The 21,458-nt window shown below is 34.3% G+C and overlaps 1 protein-coding gene across 2 annotated transcripts; it reads left to right on the plus strand.

The window, feature by feature from the left end:
- Positions 1-398: 398 nt before the first annotated feature.
- LOC137933715 (uncharacterized) lies at positions 399-17,269 on the plus strand. 2 transcript variants are annotated; one of them, XM_068777741.1, is made up of 7 exons: positions 399-485; positions 1,017-1,375; positions 8,426-8,673; positions 12,579-12,658; positions 13,665-13,861; positions 15,411-15,553; positions 16,150-17,269. In XM_068777741.1, the coding sequence occupies exons 2-7, from the start codon at positions 1,305-1,307 to the stop codon at positions 16,326-16,328; spliced, it is 918 nt and encodes a 305-aa protein (XP_068633842.1). In that variant the 5' UTR covers positions 399-485; positions 1,017-1,304; the 3' UTR covers positions 16,329-17,269. The 2 variants fall into 2 exon arrangements, with proteins under 2 accessions (XP_068633842.1, XP_068633843.1); XM_068777742.1 differs by lacking the exons at positions 399-485; positions 1,017-1,375 and adding an exon at positions 8,178-8,277.
- The last annotated feature ends 4,189 nt before the right edge of the window (positions 17,270-21,458 follow it).

Here is a 21,458-nt window from a genome sequence, read left to right on the forward strand (position 1 = left end):
ACGTTTAATTTGGATTCAAGAAATTTATAAATACATGTATAATAGTGTAGGTGCCTAAACCATATACAATAGAACATGTTAACAAAATGAAATTAAAAACCAACGCAATCGTATCAAAAAGAGTAAAGAACGTAGATTACACAAATATTCTACACAAAAAATTATGAAATCACATTAACATCTTACGCTGTTTCATAATTTACGTACGCAAATTTAAATTAAAGAAGAAACGACTATGTACTTAGTACACGTAGTCTTTTCTGTCTCATTCCCAAAATAAAGAAATGGAATTAGCCCACGATTTTTGGTCGAACTTACGGAAAATTAATGATGCGCCACTTTATTTGCCATATTGGTAGCTTTGAAGTTTTGTTTATGGTTACTTTTCCTCTTCTTTATTTCTTTTCCTGTTATCGTTTGTTGTGGTGGTGCATGAGTGTTTTACGATGCTTTTTCAATATTTTCTCATTAAGCTTGTTGCTAACGTAAGTACACATTCTATTTAAGTTTTGCATTCAAATATTTATATTAAACATGTGTTTGTATCGATATGTTTATAGGGCCTCCTATTCGTTTTTACGCAACTATAGTTTCTACGAAAACCATGTCAAATGGATCTAGGCACAATTGGTAAAACGTAATAAGTGTTTCGGAGCACTTAAGTTGATTTACTTGGTTTCTATTTGCAAAAAATGACATTTCCTAAAATATGTTTATTCATATTGACAAAAATATCACAAACAAGAATTTCCCTAAATCATTTTGGTTCAGTCTTTCAATTAGTTTGATGTTTTACCTTTTTTTTGAAATAACTATAAGTGTTTATTTATAAATGTATTAATAAGTCTGGTTTTCTGTACACATTTTGCTGAGACTTTACACTTTCAAAGATTGTTTTTGGTCTACAATCGTATAATGTCTGGTCATTGCAATTACAGACAATAGACATGAAGTTGTATACATGTAACTGCTATTATTCGTTGTCTTGTGATGTAACGCTATGTTTTTCTTTTCAGATGGCTGCATCGTCAATTTATATAAAGTCCATTGAATCACAAACAGTGTCTTGAGCTGTAAATTTTGTTTATTGAATTTTATTATTAGTATCTGTATATTATTATTACATTTATTGCAAATATTTTTTAATAGATATCTTTTTATCTTCTTCATGATAAAATTCATGTTTTAAAAAGCTTATTACATTTAAATCATATTTTTTACCGTTAACACTACACAACATAACATAGTCCTGTAGATACAGTTTAAGTGATTTGTATTTTGCTAAATTTCCAATAAACTTAAAAATGGCTTCAAGTGATCCTGAAATCAGAGATGGTCTTACTCTACCGGTTTGGATGAAGACTAGACCCGCAAAGTGAGTAGTATTTTTTATTTCTTTGCTTATTTCTTAATCATCTTTTTACTTTGATTACTGAAATAGTGATATAAGTAATATCTTGAATAACATGTATTTTCATAGAGGCTGGACTTTATTTTTTTTTTGTGTTTTGTTTTATATAGTAGTAATTTTTATATAGGAAGTATACAATTTTGAAATGGCATCATCAACTTCTCTGTCTGATAGAATTTCATAAAATCCATTATTAGCTTACCACTACGTTGCAAAAGTAATATTCCTTCCAGAAATCCTGTGATACATATAGATATTGTCTATGTCCATTCAAATCAAAACCATTGTTTCCTATTATTACTGATTTTTAGTGTTTTCTAATACAAAAGGTTGTATGTAGTTTAGTATGGTACACCTCTAGTAGCACAAGATTATTTAATCATCATTATTAGGTTGGCTGATAGATGGCCACTGCAAGACATAAGTCTCCACCAAATATTTCCATAATCACCAGCTTTGCATTACCAACAACTTTCTGCAACCTATTCCTTTTTCACACATCTTTAATTTGCAATGTTAAATACATTATGACAGCTTAAGTTGAGTTCTCTATAATTATACTGTTTACCCTAGCAGCGTAAGGGTTTGGTAGCCATCCATTATAAAAAAATTAAGTATCTGCACACTAATTAACAGCTTTGTCATCATGAGCTTGGAAATTTCTATCTGCCTTGTAGTAGCAACTCAGTCCAAAAATAACATTCACAATGTTTTGCAACATAACTTCTTAAATTTACAGAAGTGTTACTCTTGAAACAATAATTATTTTTAAAAAGAGTTCTTTACTTGAATATAGGATTTGTCACGTACCCATAACTATGCACTCTAAATGTTGAAAATATAAAGTAAACTAATATAAGCTGTTGAAAATTAGTTTTAAGTAATTTACAAATTAAATTTTAAAATGCTGTTAGTGCAGTACATCAATTTAATATATGGAAATATACTTGTGTCTGATAAGAGCAAAGGTAATTGTGCATGTAAATATCATTGCAAACTAGCATCTTGATATTTTATACCAGCATTATTAATGTGTTATCTAAAGGATTTAAGTCCAAACTCAAAAATAACTGAAATGGTGCTGTATATTTAACTAGAGAGTATATTCATGGTGTTTTAGAGCATTTAAAATAATAACTTATAAAATCTCTATTTTCTGCATAAAAACACCAACATACCAATAGCTTTCACACAACTACTGACAGCAAAACAACAGGCCTGAAGTAGTAACTTTTAGCTAAACCAAAAAAGAGGATGGGTGATGCAGCCTGATCTACTTATCACTATTGTAGATATACACATAATTTTGTTTCTAGTCACTAAAAGCCCTTACATTGAAAAAAGATGCGATAAAATTTATGCTGCATAAAGTATATGTTTTTATTAATTGGTAGTTGTTTTCTAAATTTAAAGGGCAGTTTTTCTTAGTCACTGTTACAAACGTCCACCTAGTTAGTAGATCAAAATTGCTCTTTTAGGTGGACGCTTTATAGACCAGCGCTCAGTCACATGAGCCCCGAAAGGAGGACTTTGATATGAGTTGCTAATAAATATGCGTAAAGAATTTCGAATCACGAAGGTCGAAGCACAGCTGATGCTTGCGTTTTTAATTGCCTGTTATGTGTAATATGAAAACGGTTGGTTACAAAATAATATTAAATTAAAAGTAAATCAGTCACGCTCTATGAAACTAGAGACTAATAATGTGAAGGCTGATTTATTCGCTAGAAGGTATGTTTGTACTTATGTGCCGTGCTTTAATGTTAAGCAACCTCTAACTAATAATATAAGTACTGTTTCATCTTTAGGTTGCCATAACTCTAGCATGTACAATATCTGGCGATAAATATTGCACATCGACCTTCGGAAAGAGACAATCGGCTAATTTCGACTTCGTAGAGCGCGTTATCTCAGTTGGTCGACTCACAAAACATCGCATAGGTGGTAGCGTGGGACAGAGATAATGCTCTACGAAGTTAACCGAAATTAGCCGATTGTCTCTTTCTAAAGGTCGATGTGTAATATTTATCGCCGGATACTATAGCATAATATATAAGCATTGCCTTACCGCTATTGATGTTGTCAAGGTGGTTTTAATTATCAGATTCGCGTCATCTTGTTTCTATTACAATAATACAATATTGATAAGTTATATTAATGAAAATGTTATTAGGTCCAAAGTTCTTAGGGGTTACGTCTAACTTTTTTATTTAAATATTCTTCGTAATTAAAATTTTATATCCTTTTGTAAATGAAAAATTTTTGTATGTAGTTATAATTTTTTGTGATATAATACCTACTGGTGTTGCATCATTATTACTGCTTTATCAGAACAAGTCTTATATGTAACTTATTAATAATATTATCGGAAGCTTATTGTGAGATTCAAATAAAATTTATTTTCAATTCGTATTGAAAATTAAAATGAAGTGTATCGGTAATCAATCTTTATTGATATGTTACCGGACGAGATAGCCATGACTTTCAACTGTACGAGATAAATAGAAATGGAGCTTATGTAATATTTGAGTGTAATATTTTCATTCGCACATTTTACTCATGGGTTTATCGAGGTGTATGTTATCACTTTTTTTTCAACGACGCACACATGTATGTTTATCCTTTTAATGTATCTAGTATAGACAAGCATTTACTTGATGGTTAGTTGTACGCCAAACCAATAACAGCGCAGAGCTATTAAGGAATGGATAATATAAACACCTGCGAAGCGATATGAGAATCTGCGCTTGTGACTTTGAGATATCCTATGGTTATACGTACAATTAAATTAATAAGTTGTAACTAAATTGAAACAATGTAACGGCGCAATGCACTTTGCATGCAATACATGGCCCCTGGGGCCTTAAGGTTGTGGAGTGAAGGCCACAGACCAGCAAGCACAATATAAGGCTTTTTTAAGGTCGCTGGAAGACACTGGATTCAGGCCTTTTCTTACTGTCCCTGCTGGAAATCTACGATGGAGGCCTAAACGCATAAGGCAATGAACATCCTACGACTAATGATGAGGATGAATGGCGTGTTGTGCAAAGCTGTAACGCAATTGTTAGTTATAGATTACATTAATTTATTTTTGATGCATGTAAAAAATAATAGAAAAGCGTATGCTATCAGTCTATTATTACAAAGCAGATAATGACGACTGACACGAAACAGATATTTACGTAACTATTCATATATAAATATAACAAATCAACATATTATCTTATCGACAAAGATTACCGTTTTGATTTGGATATAGAACTTTCTACAGATATATTCACAATACACGAGATTTTGTTCGGAAATTTATAGATGTAAATGCATATTTAGTATATTTGTAGTAATATATTTATTAATCTGTTTTGTGTACTTAAATAATTAAACTTGAAAATTACCTGACAACGTACCTATTCAACGAGGTTGGTAAACTTTATTTAACATGTTAGTATTTTTATATTAGGTGCATATTTTTATTTTAGGTTATCAATGTATTATTTTTGATAAATTTGTTTCTACAAAAAATAACTAAGTTAATATAAATGCATATTCGTATTCTTGTGTTAGTGAATATAAACTAGATATCAATCTCGTAATTTTTTGCATTAACATGACAATAGCTTTCGAGCGTTGATTCTTTTTACTTTAAGCGCAAAAAATATAGACGGGATATAAATTAATTGTAATTAATGTGTGCATTAAAAGATTATGTAAGATAATGTAGGTATATGGCATACGTCATCAGATTGTTTTTATCGTTGTTATTTGCTTTGAACGTTATGCGATAATCGCAATGTCAATATTATTCGTATGTTACGCTTAGCTCCACTTCACCCTCCCCGCCCACATAGAGTTATCTTGCTTTGTTTGATAAAACGTTGTTTTCATTTAAAATTTGTATGTTGTATGAAGATTAAATAGAGGGTGGCCGCGATACTATATACAAAGAATAAAAAATGCTAGCCGTAGCAAACTCGTATAAAGTCGTAAGTTAGGGTTCTTACAGAAGATATAAATTAGCAGGACAAACTTTAGATTTTGGGACTGCTGTACACACACCTCATTACTGTCGTGGCTTTTTCGTTATTAATGTACTCGTACAACATAAATTTTAGGTTTAAGATGTGATGCTATTTGTGACATGTACACGAATATGTACCACATATGTAACCGAAAGTGATGAGGGGTAACAAGAAAGGATATTTAAATTGATTTAGTTAATAAAAGTGGACTCACTTATATAACAGGGTAATGAACTTGTCTTCGAAAAATTTGCGATGTTGTCCAGAGACATCTTGCTAAATACAATAGTTTTTAGAAAATAAAGCAAACGTATTATTATGCTATATTTGTCGTATATATATAAGTAGAAAATGCGCCACTGATTTCGTTAATAATAATGAGTCTAAGATGTGTTTACACGAGAGTAAAACGTTAGTCTGCTTAAATTGTAAAGGTCATGTAACAAAAAATAAATGCTATGGTCCATTTTATCATGGAGAAATATCTGAAAATTATGGAATTAAATTCACGTTACCGGGATTATAAGAATCGTGAATGGGATAACAACAAATTTTATTGCATTGCTATTATGAAATTTGTATTGTTACTTGTGCGCCTAAAATTTAACGATTGTTAAAGTCCACTACAACCATCTATTGTTACTCGATTACAAAAGTACTGTTTAAAAGGATTCTATAATAACTCTGTTAAGCGAATATGGCATAATACTTTTCGTTTCTTTTTTTTTTTCTGTTTTTCGTTTCGTTTTAGAAATATGAGTTTATTATGTACGAACAGTTCTTCTTTGTTTACGTTCTTATGTTTTATTCCTAAACACTCAACAAATGATAAGTCATTTAAAATTTCTTATCTTTTTTTGCTAAAAGGTTGTGTTGATACCTATTTAAGAGACAAATTCACCCCATTGTCTCTAACAAATATGCAAACATTTAAAAAAATTCTATTGTTTTCGTAAAGTTACATTGATTGAAAATAATGCCAGCAAACAGGAACCACGTGACAGTTCAGAATATTTTAAACGGAGCAAACTGCAAAAGAAGGTAGGTTTTTATATGCTATATAAACAAATAAATTTGATGCGCTAATGTATGAAGAGATTCATTATATGAAAAATAGGTGTACAAATATAGAATTTCAAAGGCAATTGAATTATAGTGAACACACAAACAATTTTAAATGCTGTATTAATAGCAAAATGTCACGGTAACGGTGTTTGATAGTATCGGAATCGAATTGTTTGTTCTGAGCTGCTACAATCTTGTAAACAAGTCGGTTTAGTAACGGTACATTGATAATGATGGTCATATCATCTTCATCATTATTTCTGCCGGAGGACATTCAAAGCTGGGCATAGGCCTGCTCCATAGATTTCCAATAGGATCTATAGGAAACGACATTTACAAAAACGTTTATCCATCATGTGGACGGGCGTCTTGTGTTGCGCTTTGCCGATCCGTGGTCTTCATTCTCACTTGAAGTCCCCACTGGTCATCTGTTTTGCACGCTATGCGGCTTGCCCACTGCTTATTCAATCTACACATTCTCTGGGCTATGTCGGATAATTTTGTTCGTTTACCGATCACCTTATTCTTGATTCGATCTCGAAGTGAAATCATGAGCTTAGCCCTCTTTGTGAATCGTTAGCGACTGTAAGCTTGCCAATGAGTGCGAAGTGATAGCACATATTGATCGTCGACCTTAGTCTTGAAGCACTGAGGATGATGTTTCGTGTTCATAAGTACACATTAAAATATTTTTGTAAAAGAAACTTTGTTCGAAATTGTGTTAAAACCGTGGGACCTTTTTAAAAGGCTCTTTATAAACATACCAATTATTTGGTATTGTTAATATTTGTTAATAATCATTTCATTTTACATATTGAAATACTATGCCGTTAGTAAGTATGATAGCATTAATACGTTATACCATAAATTCTCTATCTGTGCCTAAATATTTATTTGTAATACTATTATGGTAACTAGTAAAATAAGGAATCCTAAATGATGTTGATAGTATTCGATAACTTTCTGTGTTGCGAGTTATGATCCGAGTTCAAATGCCAACTCTGCTTGTGTTATTGCAATAAAAGATAAATAGTGCTATAAATGATAAAATAAGATTTATTGTATTTTTTGCTCAATGTTTTACAAAATTTCGTACCTATCAATAGTACTTTTGGTGTAATTTCTTCATATCTCGATTCGTCGATGTCATTTCGGGCTAAAATAATGTTAGAAATTGTTTTAATTTCTAACCTAATGTACGCGTAGTATTACTCATGTTATAGTAACTGTCTTCTTCATACATGAATTATTTTGAGACACTTTTGCCAAAATAGATTTAGCTACGCAAAATACACATTTGGCAATAGTCTAGTAAAATTTTGGCTTGAAACACAAATATTATGCCGTGAAATTCACAGTGCTATTTATTTAATTTAAAGGTAAATTATTTTTTTAATATAGTTGTTGGAACAAGTCATGTTTGACCTTTACCGTATACGTTTTCGTCCGGTCATGTGCCTACTGCTGGGGGCTTGTTCTCTGTCGCCGTTCTCATTGGAGCACGCGCTATGACGTGACATTGTGGTATTTTTAACTACGATTTCTCAGCTCTCGTGTAGTGTTTGTTATCTCGATAGTATTTAACAGCTATACAAATTAAATTATCTGTGCCTTATATAAAGCAAACGCGAGTGTTAAATGTTTTCAGTTTGCTTAAAGTTTTGTCGTCAACGCAGTCTTTTAATTTTCATTAAAAGACACTAGTTGATTCAGTATTTGTTGTAAATCCAACATAATGTTAAAAAGGAGGAATATTTTCATGCATTGCAATAATTTGCTATCGTAAGTTTTGAAACATAATAAACGTTAAATTAGTTCAGTTCATTATATCACCTTCAAGTTTGTGAGTGTATTGTACCTGATGCAGCGGTGTTCCTGACGTTTCTTTTGAGATAAATACTATAGAGGAAAAATAAATTTATTTTCTCAGGGAGTTTGAACCGTTCGCTGCATCGCCGCCGGCACCTGAAGATTCCTTCTTTTACATACGATATCCCAAAACTGACGTGGTGTTCGGCAAATCAAAAATTATCGGCGATATTCCTAGCCTTATGGGTGACCAGCAAAAAGAGATAGGAGCGGCAGCGGCATACAACACTTTTAAAGAAAAGGATTGGTCCAAACACACTAAACCTTGCCAAGACGTTCTCCACGGCATTGCACCTATTAATACAACAGGTAAGCTATATTATATTGTTTTGTTATTCTGGTTCTACTAAGTAACTATAAAACATCGGACATTAATAAGAGTCTATGCATACCGGGCGTTTAAAATGGTAAAAATTGACAAAAAAAAATAAAGCAGAGGTCAATGAAATAATATTTTGCTACATACAGGCAATATTGAATGCTTTCTCTTTATTTATATTGATACATTTTCAGTAAAATTTAATAATTATGCTATTGCGATAAATTTTTACTTTCTGTCTAGTTTTTTTGCCACGCATGAAACCCCTTTTATAATTCAGAAGAGACATTACATGCAATCTGTTTATAAGTTGTTGTTTAAATTCTTTACAATTTTTTTCTTGTTCGCTGTATATATATATATACACTAGGATTTATATAAATGATTTCCTTATTTATTTTTTACATGTAAAATTCCAAAGCATTAATCTAATATTATAAATAATAATGTGTAAAATAGTTTGAGTGGTAAGAGTGTATAAAGTTTTTTGTTTTTTTTTTGGCTAGTCATTGTAGCAATATAAATTAATCTATTGGTACAATGGAAAGGATAAATGTTAAGGATTTATTTTTTCTGGTAATTCCTTTGTTACTCAAGAGTTTCGCAGGTAAATAGCTTTTTTATTATTTGTTTAAAGTGTCAATTAAACGTTGAGAAACTATTTACGTTTTTTCAAGAAGTCAAGTATTTAAATTTTTATTTCATTGTTTCGATTGTCTTAGGGTATTAAAATTGATGTTGTTCATCGATGATTTTTGAGGAAGCCTTTCGAGGACAGGGCATTAAGTTAGTAAAGATTAGGGATTAATTTTAACTACTTTTCTTTCGTGTCTAAATAAATATTTACTAATATGGCTAAAAACAAGCTATGAACTAAAAGTAATCTTACCAAGCGGCGAAAAAGTGATATCTTGGTCTAGTTTTTAAATGTATAAAAATCAATGTTATTTTTCTTACTTACTAGCTAATGGACTTAAGTACGTGTAATAAACACTTTACAAAAGTGCATGTCGTTAAATATAATAACACGTTGTCTGTTCAACCAGCAACGCCTTTTCGTTGCAGTGTCAGTTAACAAGCTATCAGAGCTCGGAAAAAACTATTTCTTATTACTTTTATTACTAGTCAAAACCCTCCTCAATAATTGATGAGGTACATCTGTCCAGTTAATCGCTGTTACTCGAAATAACAGTTTAAGCACCCATCGTCTTCAAATTTCAGCAATAGACCGTCCACTACTGGATATAGGCTTCTCCTATAAATTTCCAATTAAGAACGGAAGCGATCTACATCCAGCGTCATCTCTCTAAAATTTATATTAGTATATTGATTAAAAAGTTGAAAAAACTTCACAGTTAATCTTCTTACAATTAACTCAAACAAGCATGGTAACGCTGCTGATGTCGCTGGTAATCAACAAACAACAAAACGACTATTTGTCCATAGACCTCCAAACGTTACGCCGTCTTGAGACCGAGACTAAGACTTGATTCCTAGGTCCCGGACGATGCGACGACAATAAGACAAGTAAAATGTAAAATAATTCGCAACCAGTTACACAAATAAGCTGTGTGCCGGCAGGTAAAGGTAGGTTAGATATAGGGACGTCAGTTATAAGCAGGACAACCCAATTATTGTAAATAGAAGAATTGCTGAATTTACCGACAGTCGTCCCAGCGCTTAACAATTTAGAAGTGGTGGTAATGATATGCAGGTTAGCAAAGCGATCAAATTGAGGTTCGGCCTTTCCGGGCGCCCTTGAGTCAGAATGCTAAACGCGTTTTGAGTTACGGCCCGTTCCAAGGTTCTCTCGAGAGAACTCTCGTCGAGAACGTCCGACTAGGTTAGAGCTCAGCGGCCTCCTAACCCGATAATTAAAGTAGTATGTGGCGGTCCGAGACGAGTTTCCCTAAGTAACCCCCGAATTTTAGTAATAAAAATAAAATTTAGGATAATCGCCTTATGCGCCTTACCTGTTAAACCCACATAATATGTGAATGCCAATAACTAAACTTAAAAAATACTGGAATTTAAAACTTATCAATGGAATGGAAATACCGAGGTGCAATATTATTGTTTAGCTTATTGCCTTGTTTATTATTGTGTTAATAAATGTCCACTTATTGCCTTAAATAAACACGATGAAATAAAGGAGTAACCATGCCTACACATCTACGAGGCAAATATTTATCATAAACATGTTTTTGTTGTCAACTAAAAGTTTTCCACGTAAACACTGATAGATGGAACGTGTTTGTAATAAACTCCATGTAATTTGTGTGGTAACTTTGTTTCTACATATGTACTCTTCTACATATGTGTAATTGTAAACTATAGTTTACAATTCTGGTAATAATTAACGTTAAGAAGTATTATCATGGTGTAATTATTTTCTTTTCTATAGTTTTACTACTTCAAACTGATATTGTAACAATGTTGGACATGGTAAAAAACAGTGAAATAAAGACGCCATTTTGTTTATTGCTTAATAGCATGCCATAAAAAGTAAAGATGTTTTTATTTGACATTGTTTAATTACATAGATATTATTTCATAGTTATTTTAATTTAGAATAATTAAAGGAATAATCTGTGTGAAATGAAAATTTCCGATTTGTAAACAGGCAAATTTCTCGCGTCTCGTTAATTAGTAATAACTCTCAGTAGAAATTTAAAACTACTTACTTTCTGTAACCTCAATTATAAATTCAGCACGTTGATAGCCCAAATTTTGATCATAGTATGAGTATATTGGCAACACTGCAATCGCAAAACTTGTTTGTGTATACATCGGCGTCCTACTAAGAAACCGGTTTAGCGTCTTTGTTTCGTTTTACGTACCGTTGAAGTTCTGCAGTACGCATGTACTTTGGTTCATTGATAAAAGGCAGACCTTGTCGTGTCTGTTGAGGTTAGTTAGTTGTTAAGTGTGAACTTTGTGAGCGGACCTGTACTTGTAGTCGCTGCAATTGTATAAAGACCACGACTAAATTACATGTTATTGAAGAGCACGGAGTTTTGGAATTAATTTGCCTTTTTGTAAGTAATATTTTTAAAATTTAAGTATAATAACGTATGTCATTTCATGTTTCTGCAATTATTTATTTTGTGGAGCAGCTGATAGTTAAGGTGGTAATATTTTGTCTAACAGACCCAACTAAACAGTGCAATGAATTGTATATCAGGTTATCTGTATCTTATAAAACTAAACATCTTAGTAATTTGTTAACGAAAAATGATTATATCCAATTTTATTAAGATTTATCAAGTTAATTTAAAAGTAATTGCTCAAGTTGTCTGCAATTCATGACAAGATGTTTTTTTTTTTAAATTCTAACACGTCCAGTAATTCTAAATCAATTTCAAGGTCTTCAGTATGTTGCCTTTCATTTCCCGGTCCGTATTGGGATGCTTGTTAATATATTACTTTATTTCGTCATCGAACATGTTAGTACTATTAATAATTATTACACAACATAGTTCCAATGTTATTTATAGTTTGTAAATGTCAGCTTTAAAACAAAGTTTATTGTTAATAAATCTATGTAGCCCATTAAAATATTAGAAATGTTTATTAAATCAGAGGTTTATTTATATTTGTCCATATTGTAAACTTAGACGAAAAAAATGATAATAATATTAATGTATAAATAGCGTAAATTAGAATAATGATTTCTTGTCGTAAATGTGAAATTACGTAAAATTGGCCATTAATATGTCATATATTTATTGTCTATAAATACATCAATAAATTATTTAATAGATAAATTGTAGTTTAAAAAAATGTCGTGACATAGACAAGAGTGCAGTTTATATATTCTTGATTCTACCCGCATACTTTAAGCGAAGTCGACTTAATAAGTTTGATTTTAAATGAAAGATTTATTTGTTTGCAGTCAATTCTAAGCCGAAGTCGGTGGGCACGGAGAATGGGTTCCAAAGCGAGGGAGCGGCGTGCGGCAACTCCGTCGTCAAGGTTAGTGTGCGTTATGAGATACCCGGACGTGGCGACCTGACCTATACTGATCGAGGTGGAATGTTAGTCACTAAAAGCCTTTGTCATTGCATTGGTCCCCTATACAGAATGATTGGTTATAGATGTTAAAGCTTTAAATCGGTAAATAATTAGATTAATTGTTGTTATTTTATGGTACACCTTAACCAAAATCAATGGTTTTATAAATAATAACATGGTGAGAATTCAGTAAGAAAAGCTTTTCCGAAATTCACATGGCTATTGACCTGTCGCATTCCAGTATAAATAATAACTTAATGTTACATTATTCAGAGTTATATTCACTTTATACTGGGTGATTGGATAGAGCCGTTAAAGCTTTAAGTATGAGAACTATAGTTATGAGCTATCACTCTGTATAGTTCACAGCGATGATATGTATTAAGAATTTCTACAATTAATGACTAGAAATAAAAATCAGATCCTGATTAAAAAAATTACAGTTGAGTTATTAGTTTAATGACGCCCAACATATTACCTATAATGTATGTTGTAGAGTAATAACCGTATTTCTAAAGAAAAATTACAAAATAAAAAAATTAAACAATGAAAAAGTACAAAACCATGGTTCTGTAGTGCCATCTCGTGACACAAAGATTTTTTTAGGCCGGAAGCGCTGTCTATCTGATTACATACCTATCCGGGCTATCTAGACAGATTGAATACCATAAATATTATAATAAATAGCTTGTTGCATGTAGTGCATAAAAATTTTATTGGTTTTGTTGGTTTCCAAAATATAATAAAAGCTTCTAAGTTTTAGACATTTTTATACATCGCGAAAACTAGACGGTTACTACATTTTTCTTTGTTTAAAAAACACATTTTTATATTTTGGAATGCAAATCTCTATAAATGTAATTATTGTAGTACGCCAGGCTAACTGGTGGGTTATAAAGCAATTGACTAGGGTAATTCCCTATTAAATTAGTAACGAATACTAAAGAATTACTGTAAATAATTCCAGGTGGCGCATCAGATGATCCAGTCCAGCCGCCCCCCGCGTGGGTTCACAGTCGCCTCGCCTGTGGAAGAAGAAGCCCAGGCTCCGGACTCTCGCCAATACAATCTGCATGCAAGGCGGGGTAGCAAAAGCCTTCCGGCCACGCCTGCCCATTCGCCAAACTCCAGTCCAACTAGCCGCAGGAGGATGATTGGAAACCGGTAAATATAAAGACTAGGAAAAATTAATGTACTGTTATAGTGTTATAGTCCAACACAAAGATATTCGTATCACAGAAAACTTACAATGGAAGTATTAGAAAACAACTCAAAAATAGCATCAATATAAATATCGCGATAATGTAATTTTTTTCCCATTCATTTCTTCATTTTTCAAAGCTTGTTACGCCTTGAAATATCTTGATGGAATCGAAAACAAGCTCTTTCCATGTCATTGTATCCTCTACTTTCCTTAGGGTAGTAGTAATAGAGAGATCACTTATTGATTTGACTTAAACATACCAGCGGTTAAGTGATCTACAGGCGATGTGCCCAAAATAACTAAGCACTTATTATTATTGGTATCGCATTGTGAAGAGACTGGTCTTAACACAACTTATATTAGACAAAGAAAACTTAAAAGTGTTGGGTTCTTAATAGATATTCAATTTGTATGTTTTTATATGTATTTAACTTTTTGTTTATCAATATTTTCTTGTGCTGTTAAGAATTGATCATGTTTAAACAATACATGATTACACTTTGTTGCAACAATTGCTATAAAATTGCCAATTTGTTATGTTTATTTAATTGTGACAGGGCCTTGTCAATGATCATAGTTATTAACATACTTGCCTATTAACAAATATGAAAAGATATTAGTTGTTAATTATATATTAACGACTTTTTAAATCACTTGTGGGTCAATTTATGCATTTTGTGGCATAACAAAGATAACATTTATGGTATAGACATTTAAGTTCTCGTTTAATCAATTGATTTTTAAAAGTTGATTATGATAAATTAGGGACATTTAAATGTGATGAACGATATTGTTTTAGTATTATGAAAAATTTAAGTAATTTAATTTTTATTGTAACAATGATCATAATAATGCAGATATGAATGTTTTAGTCTTGTAAATTTTTTGTCAATGGAATGTGCACTGTACATATATGGTACATATAAAAGGTTATATTTAACATACAATTAAATGTACTTAAATATATAACTTAAATGTACCATTATCTTATCTATTGTGTAGTAATAGATTTTAATAAAAGCAAAATAGTAGTTAAACAAGGTTAACGCTACTAATAAAGAGAGGCTTGTTAAACTTTTAGTTAGTAGTTAAAGTTAAAGTTAGTAACTCTATGACGGTAGTAGGCAACTGTGTACACTTTTTCTAATAATTTACTTTGTCAATATGCAACATGCAATCAATATAAAATGTCTATCAAACAAAAAGTTGTAAAAATCGTACTACAATCTTAAGGATTTTTAAGTGATAATAAAGCTTTGGACAGAATAATCATAAATACAGCATTTATGAAAGTGATCTAAAATGAAGCTGATTTTTGTGTGGACTCTCCATCAGGACTATTTCAGAACCCTCATAGCTTAATTTTATAATTTGATTCTGTGTACACATACTAGTTCCATTGACATACTTGTCATCATGTACACAAGTGTTCATTATAAGTGATCCAAAGAGGAAAATCAGTAAATGAATGAATAAATGTTAAAGATATATTTGTAATATTCTTAACAGTTTCTTCACGTCACCATTCGAGCCAGTGGAAGACGCAAACAATCGATCCTGGCTTACTATGGCTTTGCTTGGCTTCAAGAAAGATCTTACCACCTCCACTTCGACACTCACCGAGGAAGATGCAGTTGAAGCCAGATTGCAAAGTAAGAATATTAAATTATTATTCAATAAATCTACAACGTTACCACCACTGTACAGAATTTGTATATCATCTAGCGTAGCACTGCGTTATTTATGGCCGAGACATGATGAGTTACCTATAATGCAACCCAAGAGTTTTTTGCAGCACTATAAACAATTATTGATAATAAATACTACTTATTCATTCTTTGTCCTATTTACTCTTCATTGCTTTACGATCACAATACACACAGAAAATGCTTGGGTTAACTGTTTGAGGAACAATTGCGACCACTGTTGTAAATTGTAAATTGTTGCACATGTGCACTAGTTTATCATGAAATTAGATCATTTTAGTTATTATTCATGGTGCTTATTTTAAATATTAGCCTAACAGCGAGAGCTATGCCCTCATAGATCTTTGGATTGCTTTAGGTCAGCTTATCATTGTTCACCATCTTGATGAAATTCTAAAAGTATCCCAAAGTTCTCACAAATACATCAATGTTAAGTTTTTATCACTGTGTTGCTTGTGAGGTGTTATAATTATTTTGTTACATCGATTGTAATTAAATAATATACAAAATGATTTTAAAATTTGTTCCCATATTCCTTTCAGGTGGAACTTTAGCTGAATCTGTCGAAAACTTGGGTCCTTCGCCTAAAAACAAAGAACCTAAACTGATCCCAAAGGAGATTAGCACACAGCAGCCGAAACTCACTAAACCTGCAAACGCCTTCCGTCCCAAGCCTTCAGAGCTCCGAGAAATGAACTTTTGGTCGCCGACCTCCATGTGAGGATGTGTCTGTCTATCTTCTTGTATTACTTTTGTATGAATAACGTATTCCCTAGATAATTTAACATTATTGTTTCTAATACTGTTGTAATATCAGTTTAATAACAAAGCTGAACCTAAATGTGTGTAAAGACAAAGACTACTTAAAAAATAATTTTAGGCATTTTGACAGCCTATTTTTAAAGCAATAACTATATAATTTTTTTTGGACTTACACGGTTAATATTTAAAAAAAATGACGCTTTGAAGTCAAGCGGTCTATGTAAGTATTTTACTGCTGCAGATATATTGATATTGCGGAAGCTTCTGTGAGATTTGTTTTGTGACCCAGAAGTATTAATCCTTCTTAGATATTCCATTATATTAAAATTGTGTGGATGTGTATGTTGCTCAGACTATTCTCATTTTCGACCCTATTATTCATTTAGTACAAATATTACAATAGTTTATCATCATAATATTACAATAGTACATATAAGCTAGATTTCAAAAGTATGGATTATTCATAAACTATTCGTTTTGAAATGAACCGAGTGGAGATGTTATGCTATGTTTAAATTAATTTCTGTATTTAATTTTTTATATGAACGTTGCCAACATTTACTTTTCGTATCAAATTCAAATTGTAACTATTTTAATCTGTTGCTTGTTTAATATCTGATGAATAGTGTTTAATTTTTTGGGCTGGTTAACTCTAAGTGATTTTCATTAATAGCAACACTGTTTGTTTAAGGTAGTAACGTGTGACGGTTAGAATTAGTTACTTTAGTTTGTAATTCTTTCAATAGTTTTTTTTTAAAAGAGTATGAATGTATTTGTAAAGTATGAATTTTATCATGAGTTGAAATTTCACTTTGGTATATATTTTGGTCAATTAATTATTATTACTTTACATGTTTACAAATGAAAATAGTTTGAAATAAATATCTTTTCATGGCGTAATCTTGGTTTTTATTTCATAATCTAACACATTGCGCTTTCTCCCAGTAAAGCCTTACATTCTTCCCTTCCCATTTTCTCTCACTTTCATGATGTTCTCTTTTAAACTTAACGCTAAGAGATGGAGCGTGTCTGGTTTTGCGACTGTTTGGAGGGCGGACCGCGAGTCGCTCAATATAGCACATGACTGAGCCGTTCTACTGGCCGTTTACCCTGTTCTCCCTTGCTTCCGCCATTGCCAGCATCTCTGCATGGTATACAGTGTAGAAGCTGTCCAACTTGAGCTTTTTACTTTACAGCTGTACGGCATCCCGTATAACGCAGAACGCCGCACCCACCTTATCTTCTATGCAGCTGTCGTCGGTGTAAACAACCAGATCGGTAGCCGCTATGGCTAAGTCGGGCACCCTCCTCACCTTCCTCCAGGCAGAAGAATTACAAACTAAGAAAGGGACTAATATATAGCTACTTCCGTTATCCGCAGGAGTGATGCCCTGTGAAGGGGTGCAACACGTGTAGAGTGAATTAACGGTGGTAGTTTTGTTTCACATTGATGTATAGACATTTCTCAGCGCGCTGGCAGGCGGTGCATTGCACGACTACTGCGGCATAGCGGAAGTAGCTATATATTAGTCCCTTTCTTAGTTAGGATGAACTTCCGCAAGGTAACGCCTGAATCTATTAGATGTAGAAAAATTTCACACCAATCTGCCCAGACGGGTGTGGAATCTCAGGTAGCTGACCGGTATCTCCAGTTCCCGGTCCTTTACCACTTGCTGAAAATAGCCACGCTTTATTTCAAATAAATGAGCTGCTTTATGGACCGTAGGTCCAGAGGAAGCAGCCCGGCAAGGATAATGGCCGAGTGCAGGGACGCGGTCCTGTGGGTCCTCGCGATCTTCTGAGTGAAGCCCCTCTGGACCGTGTCCAACTGCCTGCGTACCAGCAGCTTCCTAATCGTCGGCGTCCATACAGTTGCTGCATATAAAATTGTGGGCTCAAGCACCGCCAGATACATCGCCCTGATCACTTCCGAGTTCAGACCACAAGATACTTTAGCGGCCCGGCACAGCTATGTTAGAGTCTCAAGGCCTTTCCAATCATGTTCTTCACGTAACTATTGAACGTGAACCTATTATCAACTGTGAGACCTAGTATCTCCTTAGTCAGCCTCCTTAGCTTAGTAACCTCCCATACTCAGAAGTGGGTTTTCGTACTTCAACTTATTGGTCAGCACCATCACCATTGTTTTGTGAGGGGTGAACTTAAGTTTGTTTCTGACTCCCTACCTATGTACATGAGCGAGAACTTCGTTGGCCTTACTCGAGATATCCTGTACCTTTTGCCCCGAGAAGACCAGCACCATGTCATCTTCGAACGCATGGCAGTGTGTCCCGGTCTTCCTCGCCTCTTCCTGTAGGGGGTTTATGAGTAGGGTCCAGAACATTGGGCCGTATACGGGTCACTGTACGCACTCCTTGGTGGTCTCTCTGGCCGACTCTGTCCCCGCGTACCGTACGGACAACTTGCGATCGCTAAAGTAGCTGTCGATAAGGCGTCGCAGCATGCACACCTTTGCGGCATGAAGCCGTATTGGTGACGACTGATATAAAGCGCAATGTACCACCGGATCCTACGGGGCATCATCTTCTCCAGGACCTTGCCCAAAATAGGCAAGAGTCTGATGGGTCTGTAGGACGTCGGGTGCGCGTAGTCTTCTTTATCCGGCTTCCTCAACGTCACAACTACTACCTCCTTCCACCTCGTGGGGGGAAGTGAGAGAGAGCGAGATACCGGTTGGAGAGCGCAAGCACTAGAATGGGGTCCACGGCGACCACCGCATGGCAGATGTCTGCAGTGGGTTCCTCAGCGCCAGGTGCCTTCTTGGTATTGAAGGTCGACACGGACCATCGGAGCTCTTCCATCGTAAAAGGGGGTCGCATGTTTCGTCGTGACCCCGCGTTGACTTCATCGGATTTCGCTCTTACAACACTGTAGTCTGCATTGTTCTCCCGGGGGTTATCCTCCGGAAAGAAAACGTCCGCCAACAACCCGGCTGATCCTGCTGCGTCCAGCATTTGACCTGACCGGACGAGCGGGACGTCCTCTCGCATCACACACGGTGTCCTTATACCGACCTACTATGCTATTGTTTCTTAAACGCTAGAACCATTCCTGATAGGTATTCTACCAGAAACATAAACGATTTTACTCATAGCCTCTCTGGTTCCAAGAATTTTAGCACTATCGACCTAGTCACACCTTACCAGCAGATTCCCGTCTTTGAAGAGGATATTTCGAAGACTTCCATCGTGACTCCGTTTTGCCTCTTCGAATTTCCCTTCATGACCTTCGGCTTACGTAATGTAGGACAAACCTTCCATTGTATTGTCGACGAGATCACACGGGGTCTTAATTTCTGCTTTCCTTACCTTGATGACGTCCTGGTATTTTCTTCTGTCGATTAACGACATCTTCGTATTTTTTTTAAACGATCCGATGACTATGAAATTGTTATCAATTCCTTTAAATGCCCCCGTGGTGCCAGTGAAGTTGTACTTCCTGGTCATGTTACCAATGCTGAACGTACTTGTTCAGCTAAGGAACGAATACAAGCCTTTCTTGATTTCTCTTCTCCTTCGACAATGTAAGCAATGAGATCTTTCCTCGGTATGCTCAACTACTATCGCCGTTTCAGCCCTCATGATGCAAAATACCAAGCGCCTTTAATTGAAGCTGTTGTGTCCACCAAGAGCAAAGGTTCTAAACCTCTCCCTTGGACACCTGCACTGCACGACCCATTCGTCTGTTAGAACAATCTTTTCGACGCTACTTTTCTTCAACACCTTTTGAAGGTCCAGGTCTTTTTACAAACGCTTCGAGCGCGCGCGTCGGGTCTTGTTTGCAGCAAAATTTCAACAATCAGCGGTATTCACTAGCATTTTTCAGTAAGAAACTGACACCGCGTCAATCTGAGTGGCCTGTTACCATCGAGCACTCTTGGCAGTGTACGATAGCGTTCCGCATTTCCGTCATATCCTCGAGGTCCAGCATGTCACAATTTTTACAGACTACAAACTGCTACTGTACACTTTCGTACAGCGCCAAGAGAAGCTTCCCTGTCCGCAGCTAAATCAGCTGCTGTTTATCAGTCAATATACGATTAACATAAAGTAAATAAAAGGAAAGGAAAATATCGTGACTGAAGCTTTCACGCGTTTAAATACCATATCTCTAAAGTAAGAATTCGAGGTATTTGCCAAGGCACACGAGTTTGTCTATTCCTGGTACTAACATATCTCTGACTTGTGAAACTTCTACTGGTAAGACTCGCCTATTCGTTACCCTTGATTTACGTCGTGAGAGTTCAATAAACTTCACAGTTTGAGTCACCCCGGTGTTCGGACTAACATGCGTCTTATCTCCGAACGATATGTTTGGCTTTCTATGAGCAAAGACTGCAAAGAATGGTGTACTATTTGCAAAGCCTGCCAGCGACAAGGGTAGAAAAGATGGTATTTCGATATACCACATGGTCGCTTCCTTCATGTTCATATGGACATTATTGGACCATTGCCTTTTCGTAACGACTGCCGTTACTGTTTGACGACAATCTTCAAAAAGTTAGCGTCGAGTTAAGCCTGCTTAGGCCAACCACACCTACATTTAACACTTACTTCAACCTTCTCCGCCATCAGCACACACAGTCTCCTCTTCCGCCTGTTGTTACGACTGCATTCAAGTCTTTAGATTGACTTATCTCTCTCCGTGATGACGTGACGTGACTTAATCGCCACTACAAAACACATCACTCTCACATAGACATTCTTACATTTCTCGTGCATACGTCATTTGCATACTTTCTCTGTTAGGACAATGATAATAACTAATCGATAGTGGTATTGTGACTTTATTATTTCATTAAGCATTGGAGTCAGAATAAACCGGAGGTTTCTATCCATATCACCCCTCAAAAAACTATGAAAATGTCATATTGTCTACATGCCAAATTTAAAATGTTTGCATTCAAAGTATTTGACGGACCATTGAAATAAATATTTGCCATTTATCATTTACATATTATTAATGAAAAAAAAATTCCAAGGATTACTTTGAGTTCGAGATAAATTAATTTCAAATGACATTAAGTAAGTCAAACATTTTGCGTCATTCTTGCAATTCTCGAAAAGTT

This window comes from Battus philenor, unplaced genomic scaffold (genome assembly GCF_028537555.1).
Source record: "Battus philenor isolate CCGP_79_NKW_IND1 unplaced genomic scaffold, ilBatPhil1.0.hap1 SCAF_14, whole genome shotgun sequence".
NCBI classification, from domain to species: Eukaryota; Metazoa; Arthropoda; class Insecta; order Lepidoptera; family Papilionidae; genus Battus; species Battus philenor.

Coding starts and splice junctions, on each gene's coding strand:
- LOC137933715 (XM_068777741.1), top strand. CDS start 1,305: ATGGCTTCAAGTGATCCTGAAATCAGAGATGGTCTTACTCTACCGGTT. Junction 12,659..13,664: donor GCGGCAACTCCGTCGTCAAG/GTTAGTGTGCGT, acceptor AAATAATTCCAG/GTGGCGCATCAGATGATCCA. Junction 13,862..15,410: donor AGGAGGATGATTGGAAACCG/GTAAATATAAAG, acceptor TATTCTTAACAG/TTTCTTCACGTCACCATTCG.